This window comes from Arachis duranensis, chromosome 8, assembly GCF_000817695.3.
Source record: "Arachis duranensis cultivar V14167 chromosome 8, aradu.V14167.gnm2.J7QH, whole genome shotgun sequence".
NCBI lineage: Eukaryota > Viridiplantae > Streptophyta > Magnoliopsida > Fabales > Fabaceae > Arachis > Arachis duranensis.
In genome coordinates this window covers 24254555-24265047 of record NC_029779.3, presented here as the reverse complement: position 1 = coordinate 24265047, position 10493 = coordinate 24254555, and the positions used below count along the sequence as shown (strand labels likewise).

General features: G+C 33.2%; 2 protein-coding genes across 2 annotated transcripts in view; both read right to left on the bottom strand.

Moving 5' to 3' along the window:
* Positions 1-946: 946 nt before the first annotated feature.
* Positions 947-4124, bottom strand: LOC107461497 (probable transcription factor PosF21). The gene is made up of 5 exons (XM_016080010.3): positions 3825-4124; positions 2851-3678; positions 2304-2436; positions 2057-2141; positions 947-1718 (listed from the first exon to the last, which is right to left on the bottom strand). Exons 2-5 carry the CDS (start codon positions 3558-3560, stop codon positions 1351-1353), a joined length of 1296 nt encoding a protein of 431 aa, XP_015935496.1. The 5' UTR covers positions 3561-3678; positions 3825-4124; the 3' UTR covers positions 947-1350.
* A 3567-nt stretch (positions 4125-7691) lies between these two features.
* Positions 7692-10493, bottom strand: part of LOC107461449 (probable hydroxyacylglutathione hydrolase 2, chloroplastic) — a 3412-nt gene continuing 610 nt past the window's right edge. The window contains exons 2-8 of the mRNA XM_016079940.3: positions 10229-10411; positions 9892-10095; positions 9588-9711; positions 9393-9493; positions 8708-8782; positions 8236-8334; positions 7692-8150 (exon numbers count right to left, since the gene is read on the bottom strand). Of these exons, the coding sequence (XP_015935426.1) occupies positions 8004-8150; positions 8236-8334; positions 8708-8782; positions 9393-9493; positions 9588-9711; positions 9892-10095; positions 10229-10411 (933 nt within the window). The 3' untranslated portion in view covers positions 7692-8003. The remainder of the gene's footprint in view (positions 8151-8235; positions 8335-8707; positions 8783-9392; positions 9494-9587; positions 9712-9891; positions 10096-10228; positions 10412-10493) is intronic.

Genomic DNA, 10493 nt, shown 5'->3' with positions numbered 1-10493 from the left:
TCTCCGACTTGGTCTGCATCTGGGAGCCGCTGTCCGACTTGTGTGTACGAAGGAATGGGGGGTGGTACCTGCAAAGACACTTCGATGCCTAAGTCAGCAAGGGGCTAAGCAAGTTTAGAGAGTATTGGAACTTGGAGATACCTGAGGGGCGTACGTGTATTTATAGTGGTGAACCAATAACCACCATTGGAGTAGTTCCATCTTTTAAGGTGGATAACCATCCCTTTATCTTAGGGTAGTTGAGATATGGCTCCTGGAAGTGGGTTGAGAGATTTTAAAGACAGTTACTTATTTGAATAAGTGTTATCTGCCATCTATCCTTCAAACCCGACTTCTTTGAGGTGTCGTCTGTGTTGAATATGATCTCTTCTGAGGAGGTCGGTAGGTAGTGAAAGCCAATTTTTGGATTGTGCCTTTTTAATTTGTTTGGACCTGAACCTTAGTGTTGCATTAGGGTATGAACATATATAATTAAAAATAAACAATTAAAATTCACCAAAACACCAGTATATCGGTATATTTAAAAGTTTTTCCTATAGTAATAAAGGTTTGCAACCCCCTACAAATAAGCATTTTTTGGAGTTTAAAATCCTAAATAATTTTATAATATAAATTTAAATTTCCAAAAAAAAAATGAGTGTATAGTTATTTATCGTTCACAACCTACTTTTATTTTCCGTAGCGTTTAAAACACTAAACAATTTCATAATATTTTTTAAAGTATAAAACCTTAGATTTTTATATTTCTAGTTTTTGAAGCCCTAGATATAGAATATATCGTGTATTAATGTTTGATCCAAACTCAATAGATATATTGAGTTCAAAAGCCCACCAGATGAATAGATATATTTGTTTAAGAATGTGTGCACTGTATGATTTTCCCGGATATTATTGATGCGAATGGATTAACTACTTTAAAACATGTTCATTGCTAGAAAGAGTTAAAAAATTAATAAACCATGTTAGTTAATATTTCTACTTGATGTAAAATGTTAGTAATCTACGAGAAGAAACAGCTCCTCTGAAATCATGCATCTAAAAACGGCGAGGTATGTTAAACTAAACAGGTAGCTAAAGGGTAACCCAGAGCAACTGGAACTGAAGGCAGACTTAACAAACATAAATCTACCCTATAACTGTAGTTGTATATCCATGACCAATTAACTAAGTGCCAAAGAATTTTAGTATTGTACATAGCAAATACGCGACTTGTTATTCTCAATCCCTATCTAGGACCCGTTTGTAACTACTGTTTAAGAATGAACAAATTTTAACAGAAGGCCAAAACCTAGACGCACTAAGACACGAGAAGGGAAATGAAGAGGTGGAGAGAACAATGTGCAGCCTCACTCAACAATCCTTGCCCATTGAAGGATTTACATCTGATGATGCATTATCTTTGGGACCAGGAGAAGGTGTAGATGACCTAATTTTCAATTCTCCTGACTGTTGATGCATCTGTTCCTGCTGTTGCTGCAACATCTGTTGCTGAAGCTGCTGAAACTGATGCTGCTGCTGCTGCTTCTGAGGATGGATCTGGAGCTGTTGAAATTGCTGGGCAGCTAGAAGTGTGTGCATCGCATGATTATTCGGGTAGAATTGCTGTCCCCCTCCAAAAGAAGCAAAGTTCATCATAGGCCCTCCATTATTAGGTGGCATAGCTTGACCGGTCAGTATTTTCAAATGCTGAATTTCCTCTTTCAACGCATCATTTAATGCTGCAAGTACATACGTTGGTTAGTTATCATGATACTAGAAGCTCCATGGTGAACATGAGCTATCTACCTTGCATATGCTAAAAACCTTGAACATCAAATTTCATACACGAGCACATTTTGCCTTTAAAAAGGAAAAGAACCCAAACTCAAAATCAAATTTTGCAGCCAGGTTCAAACTAAACATGAATCATTATAAATTATAAAGAAAATTTGAGATAATACAAGGGAAACGTTAACTAATGTCCTCTCATAACTATTGAGCCAACGTTTTAAAAGACGGGAAGTGATGATATCAGTAGAGGACTAGATTTTGAAACTTGATCATAACATGACCTTACCATCTTGCAAGTGAACTTGTTGTTCCATGGTTTGCAATCGCAACTTCAGCTCATTGTTCTCCGAATTAAGTCCATTGGTATCTCTCTGCCCATAATAGACCAAAATGCATTGATTATAATTGTCTTTTCAATAAGAAGGGTGCATGACAATACAGAAGTAATACACTATACAACATCCAAATGACATGTGCACAAGTCAATAGAAAACCATGAAACATAAGTTGTAGATAATGAACAAGGACAATACCTGCAATAGAGTTAACTGTGCAGACAAAGATGTTGCTTCAGTTTGCAATGTCTGCACCTTCCTTTCAAGTTCAGCAATGTAGCGCATCTTCCTCTCTTTTGACCTTGCAGCAGACTGCCTATTTGCCCAAATCCTGTTTCACACATCAAAAGACAGCACTTATCAATATAAATTTTTCCCGCTCATTAAGGGAAAAAAAGGAACGACATAAAAAATTGACAACAACCAGCCATATAACTGAATATGCCCTCAACAAGGGCCATTCTATCAAAGCAGTTTCTAGAATTTCCCTTAGCAGGTAGTAAACCCAGAGAATAAGAAAAGGCAAAGAACTTTTTTCATAAATCAAATTAGAATATTGATGTTAACAGGACAGTATATGATAAATGCTTCTAAATTCAACTACAGCAACCAAAATACAGTATATAAACATATCTAAATTTCAGAATTAAATAAGGCACAAAATCACACACCAGTCCATAATTGGTTCAGTCTCCACAAGCTAAAGATAATGACAAAACAAATAGGACTTATTCAGAAACGATACCTCTTTGCACGCTTGGGATCAATTAAGGCTAGTTCGGCAAGCTTGGCAGCTGACATTGCTTTTTTAGAATCAGCTGCAGATATGTCTTCTGAACCAGAGACTAGCATCTCAGGTTTGATGGTTGTTGACCCATCCATGGATTGGCTGTGCTGGTGTCTAACTCTAGGCCGTTCATTGTTACCAAGGACACTGTTCTCTGCAGAAGAGGTAGGCCCTCCTGATGCAGGAGCTGATGTGGGTGCCGAACCTGAAGCTGCAGCAGCATTAGATGGCTCACCCATTTGAAATGTTGATGTAGCAGATGACGAATTGAATTTATCCATATCGAGGTACATTGAAAGTAAGTCCTCCTCTGTGTCATCAGAAAACGACGGCACATCGGCACCTCCAACAACACCAAGGTCACTGTCGAAGCTGATATCATCAGGTAGGGTTAGAATCTCTGAATGAGCACGCCTGTGTCCCCTATTTCTTGGAGGATTATCGGGCATTCTGCTAATATCGTGACTAAATCCACTAGAATCTGAGGACATTCCATGACCAAAGTGACTGGAGTCTGGGCTAGAACCTGGAACCATTGGAGGATATGACGACGATGAAGACGGCTCGGATTTCACATTGAAGGCATTTCCAGTGGGTGAGTAACCCGGATAACGTCCTGATGGAGGTGGAAGACCTCCACCATGAACAAGAGGTTTGTCCTTGTCCATGCAGATTCCTTAATTTCAACCCTAACGAACACTATCCAATTGCAATGTTACTGCTAAGCTAATACAGTCCAATCACTCCAAACCTCCAGTATATCTCATTCCACGAAATATGACAGCCCTAGAATCGAAGAAGGAAAAAAGGCAAAAAAAAATCAATTTCCTAATATGAAAGTCCGAGTAATGGTAATTCTAAAAATGATAAACAATAAGCATCATCGCATACGGAATCGATATCAATGAATCGGGAAGGAATGAAGCCTTTACCTTATCGCAGATCAGTAGCGTGAGATCGCAGTGAGAAGCAGAGAGTTCGAAGAATCGAAGAGAGCCACAAACGATGGAGCTCAAGATTCAGATTGAAACCCTAGAGGGAACGAGATGCACAATGGGAGAGATAATGGAGGAGAGAGATGGGAATTTGTTCGGGGAAATGGATGCGAAAGGATGAGATAGGCTGATAGGGTTTCTGTGTGTTCGAAGAGAGAGAAAATGAGATCTGAATTTTGATAGAAAGAAAGAGGAAAAAAAAAAAGAGAGAGCAGAGAGGAGGGAAGCTTCCAATTCAAGACATAAAATTCATTGCAACACAGATATACAAGTGCTGCAATTATTTTTTTTTATTATTTATTAATTATTATGCGACAATATTATTGTTCAATTTATTTTCCCATTTCCTTCCATCCCTCGTCTTCCGCTACACTGTTTTATTGTCCAAAATATTTTTTCTGGTTTCTCATTAATAAAATATATTTTTCAAAATGAAATTTTATGTGTTGAAATAGGCCTCCTTTCAGCATGTGCACATGAACCTTCAATATGAATTTGATAGCTATAATTTGGCATGCCCATGCCTACACTGTACTCCTATGTTGAAATACAATATTATATGTTAGTTACATATTTGACTCTACTTTAGTAACAAATTTCCCATCAATAATATATAGTTGAATTTTCATCTCTGATAGGTGCAGTCTGTGTGATAAATTATATTTAATTATGTATCCACATTATTATCTGCCAGCTATATACATATATCCAAAGAAAATAATAAGAAGATGCATGGGCAGTAGGAATTGTAACACTATTCCCATTTTGAAGCAAAATGTCAATTGACAATTGGTTGGAGTCATTGAATTCAAGCATATATGTTTTTATTGTGAGTGCTGGGAAAAAAAGAGGGGAAAAGATTAATATATACATGCTGGGCTCCTTCATTCACTGATTCACGTGTTGCGCAACCAAAGTAATGATGCAAAATATAATAATAACACATAATCAACTAAATGTAGCATCCTAGTTGCAGATCATGCCTCACCGTGCACGTCACGTAATTAATTTACCCTAACAAAATAGCACCTATTAACAAACAAAATTCAAAATACCCCTCTCGTCTCTCGAGAGAAAAAGAGAGTTTAAATAACAAAATTAAACTACTATTTCTACTTACAAAAATTTTAAACATTAACAGATTTACGAAAAAATAAAATTAAAATTGTACTTATTAAAGACAAAATATTCAAATATTAATTACTCAAAAACTTTTTTCTTTTTTCTAACTCTAATTATCTTGATTTTTTTGTCCCTTTCAATTTTCACTATCTGACTCCCCAAACATCAACCCTTCCTCCTCTAAATCTCAATCCTCCACTAATGTTAGTAAAAGTTAAATCATCTTGCACTATATTAAAACTTTCATAAAATTAAAACTACAAAAATTATAAGACAAATTTTTTCTTTTAGTTAAAATTGAAAGCTATAAGATTAAGTTAGTTTTGATAAAACAAATAAAGAAAAAACCATAAAGTATCTATATGACAAGTTACATTCAGCACCTCCATACTAAAAGAAACATGAATTTAAAGCTTTAAGTTGATGACTATACATAAAAAATTTGAAGCAAATTTGAATAAGAAATTGTCATCTTTTATGAGTATAAATTTTAATTTCGTTTTTTCACAAATAAATTTATTAATATTTATAACTTTTATTAGTAAAAATGATAATTTACTCCCAAAAAAAATAGGCATTAGAAGAGCAGGCAGAGGATCATATATGATTCGTGTTCAATTAGTGATGTTAATGTGGGACTTTGGATTATGATTTTAGAAATATTATTACTATCATCTGAAACTCAAAATTCTATATAGGTGCAGGCATATCCATTACTTACACGTAGATACATTATTAAAGGACCCGATTAGGATGCATGTGATTATATGATGTTGATTTTGTAAATCAGTGAATAAGTATGTTGGTACTTTGCAACTAACATCACGTAGATACATTATTAAACGACACGATTAGGATGCATGTGATTTTGTAACCTGTCAATAAGTATGTTGGTACTTTGCAACTAACATCGTAATGTGTGTCTACATTCTTTTTGTTTCCCTTCGCACACGTAAAATCGTGTTCATTTTCTCCCATGGAAAATTATTGTGGATTGTGGCAGATAATAAAACATATCCCAAAAAGTTGAAGCCTTAGTTCCTCAGCTCCTCCCTCCAGTTGTTGCAATCAAAAGAACTTTTCAATGTTGATAGGGTAGTCACTTAATTATTTAATACATATTGCCATTAATTCTAGAAGAAAAATAATTTAATTTTCATGTGCAATAAAAAAGAGTTATCATATATTATTATATCAGCAAAAATAAATAATTTTAAAATTTTGTTCTTTTTTACTAAAAATAAAGAGAGTTATATTCGCGATTTTTAAGTGAGTATAAAAAGACTATATCATGTGAGTTATAGTTTGTTGATAAATAATTTTTAAATTTATTATTTAAAAAATTATTTAAACACATGAATTTTATGAAAATAAATCTTTCGGTGCCATCTAAAAAAATATAAAAAACTTGCATTTGATTTACGTTTTTATTTTCAGTATTTTCTATTTTTAAAATTTTGTGAAAAAAAAATAAAAATATTATATGAAAACAGAAAATAAAATTATTATTTTTACTTTTTCTTTTTACAAAATATAAAAAATAAAAAATATTAAAAATAAAAACACAAATCAAAGCGATGCTAAACCGTTAGATTCTAGTATTCTACCACCCACTCACACTTGCTTAAACATAGAGAGATCAAACAATCTTTCAACAGCAATGCATGGATTCTTATTATATTTTAATTTTTAATTCGACCACACACAACTTTGACCTGCATTAAAGAAATAGAAATAAAGATGTACGCACAAAAAGTCAAATAATAACCATAATTAAGGAACTCTATTTAATAGCAAGTTATATATAGTCAATGCAAATAATGTTGTATCCTTCAAAATATTTGAAAAATAATAAAAAAAATTAATCTAAAATAATTCAGAACTACTTTATTATATATTTTTTAATTACTGTTAAAATATTTAATAATATAATAAATCTTACATATATAAAATTATAAATATTAAATTAAATCACATAATTTTAAATTATTATTTTTACTTTAGATTGTTATCTTCTTAAAGTTGTCTACATGCATATCTTGTAAAAACAAAATATTATTATACATAAACATACATACTTTTCTAGTTAAATAAGTCTATAAGAAAAATAATATAGAAATGGCTAATGATTGTATTTTATAAAATTGATTTTACTATAATATATCACTATTAATATAGAGAATTTAAATTCCTGACTTTATACGTGACTTTGAATTAGCTATTATAAAAAAAAATTGATAGCCAATATAAAGAGATGATTACTTTAACTATAAAACTTTTAAAACAATAAGTAATTTAATAAAAAAAAATATGCAAAACATAATTATTCATAATTGAGTATTTATGTAAGAAAATTATTTACACTTATTATGCATTACGAGTAACAAATATATACAAACTTAACAAATTAATCCGTTTTTCATACATTATATTTGATAATAATTATGCTAAATTTATACTAAAATCAGTCACTAATATATAATACATATTAAAATATAAAATACATATTAAAAATATAATCATATTAGATGTACATCAAAATCAATTATTAATATAAATATATATTAAAATAAAAATATATATCAAAAATAAATTAAATAACATATTTGTACATAGCTAATTTTACTAAACAAATAATATTTTTATTAAATTATATATATTTATACATAAATATATAATAACTGATTTTTAAGAGTTGATTTTTTATTGGAAAATATGGAGTGATAACTTTACAAGGAAACTTTTTCAAGCACCAACCAACAATGCTAGCATGAGGGAGTGTAAATGCTACTCTTCCAACTTCCTTAGTTCCATGTACCCTCATGCCAACACTACTTAATCTAATTCCTTACAATGACTCACAATTTAAACTCAAAAATCATGTTGAGAATACAGCATCAAGCTTAGATTATTATGACCCAAGTGGATTCATTAAACCTATCACCCTATACAGAATAAGTATCTTCAGGGTTTTGAAATTAAAATAAAGATTTCCTAAAAATTATCCTTTGCTTGCCGAATGACGCCCAGGGCTTCTGCATCGTCGGCCGTATCTGCAATCTTTAATACTCGCCGGATTTCTGCGCTGGACGTTCGAAGGAATGGATTTGTGGCCTTTTCCGTCTTCAGTGTTGTTGGAATCTGGGGAAAATGGTACTTGCTAGTTTGGTTTAGACAATACTAAAGGGATTCCATGAGTTTGATAACATCAATTAATGAATCTCACCGTCGGCATGCCCTTGCTTCGAAGGGAAGCTACGTGCGCAGCATACGATTGAAGCTCCTTGTTTCCAGGCTCAATGGACAGTGCAAACTTTGAATTACTCTGCCAAATTATGAAGGCCGAGGGTCAAAGCCGCAGCATATGCACTAAGAAAACAAAGGCAAAGAATATGAATAGTACAACAAGTAACTAAGCCTTGGTAGATTATACGAAACACAACGCCATTGCGCTCTCTCATAAATCATATTTTTGTTTAAATAATTTATATTTAAATCTCTTCCAATAACTTCCTATAAGGTTTTCTTAGATTTCTTGTTACCTCTAGCTACAGGACTAACTTAACTCAATTGGAGTCTCTGCAAGCCTTCTTTGAACATGTCCATACCGCCTAAGACAAAATTCTATGACCTAATTGCTAGTGTGCCCAGTCCTAGCAGTAAAGAATATACGGTACGAAGAGGAAAAAATGACCAACCAATGTATACTCATGTCCACAGTAGATGCTTGTTTCGTCTGGCAAGGACATTATCTTTGTAAGAGACGATTGCATCTGTAACAAACATGGATAAAGCTCTCAATAGCTGATAACAACACATGCATTACAAGTTTTCTAAAGTAACTAGCAGCAACGCTACGTAAAATTGGCTAGGATGCTTTTTAAGTAAATCTGCTAATAACATATATTAAAAAAATAAAAGAAAATAAAAAAAGAAAAGTGACAAGAAGAAGAAAATTCAATTCAATTGTATTCTATACTAAGATAACAGACTTAGGGGGGAATTTCAGTATAATGTTCACTATCTAAGCCTTAAGATTAAAGCATGTGTAAGGGTTACAGAAAACACTTTCCTAAACTCATTTTAAACAACTCCGTCATCAAATAAATGTAACGTATATTATGAAAGCATCTACTTTTACAAAGTTGTGATTTGCCCCAAGGGATACTAGTTACTCTAGAATAAGAAATTGTCCCCAGTTACTTGCAATTTATGCAGGAATTTAAAATCTACAAGGACTGCAGACAAAGGGATATACCATTATCTGCAAACTATTATGCCGCATCACAAGGCACAAGATGCATCAACTCATCACTTATGATAAAAATCTCAAAGACTCAAACCTTAGAACAAACTGGAAATATAAATGGCACTCAAATCAACCTGTTCAGGAGTTCCTTCAAAAAGCTTGCCACACGATAAGCTGAACAGAGTGTCTCCGGTAAATATCGCCTTAGATCCAGGAAAGTAAAAGCTTATGTGGCCTGCTTACAATATAAGTAAAAAGATATCATGAAAAGAATGACGCTATAAAAGTAATGAGAGGACTTCATAATGCAAATGGGTGATCAATGCGACCTCGAGTGTGACCAGGTGTGTCCATAACATGCACCTCATGGCCAGCAAACATCCACTTATCGCCATCATTCAAATAGATATCAATGCCAGGAATCCTTTCCTTGTCAATTCCTGAACCAATCACCTACAACGAAATAAAGGAAGCATTGACATTTGTAAAAAGTAGCAGTATCACTTTAAATTTGCTCTTCACATGAGAAATTGTACTTCAAACACATACTACATTATTATAATTATCCCATAATGTTCGCCGAAAATACATATCGCATAGAATAAACTAGATAAGTGAGATAGACAAGGATACCTTTGCTCCATATCTTGCTTTCAACTCTTCATTTCCACCAGTGTGATCATAATGATGGTGAGTGTTGAGTATGTATGTCAAATTTATATTTTTCCTGCTCAATGCATCAATGATAGGCACAGCTTCAGAAGGATCGACGACACCAACAGTACCCGTGTTCACATCATGCAAAAGATAGGCATAATTGTCTCTCAAGCATGGTATCTAAAAATTAAGAGCAATAATCAGTAACACATCAAAAATTCAAGTTTTCTAGCACAGTTTCTTTATATCAGAAACCAAAACCATAACCAGCTAGAGTGACATTATGATGAGGAAGACCTGCTCCCCTCCTCACCAATTCAATCTGCAAGGAGGAAGACATGCTGGCAACACTGCAAAATCGTCCTACTCGGATCGAACGACTAGCTACCCGAAGCGTTTTCAATGGTGTAGAAAACAACCTCATGAATCCATACAGAATGCCTTTTCTAAAGCAAAGTTGTCTTGCATTTGGCCACATACAAAACCCACTTCTCACCTGAATAAAAACACAGAATAACCCAGCATATATTACCATAAAACCAAACATTCACCTCTTAAAGCTCAATCTGTGTGAAAGT

Bases quoted from the DNA above. Each gene is read 5' to 3' on its own strand.
- LOC107461497 (XM_016080010.3), bottom strand. From the start codon at position 3,560: ATGGACAAGGACAAACCTCTTGTTCATGGTGGAGGTCTTCCACCTCCA. The intron at 2,142-2,303 runs GTATTGTCCTTG...TATTATGGGCAG, and splicing joins CACAGTTAACTCTATTGCAG to AGAGATACCAATGGACTTAA. The intron at 1,719-2,056 runs GTAAGGTCATGT...ATGTACTTGCAG, and splicing joins ACAAGTTCACTTGCAAGATG to CATTAAATGATGCGTTGAAA.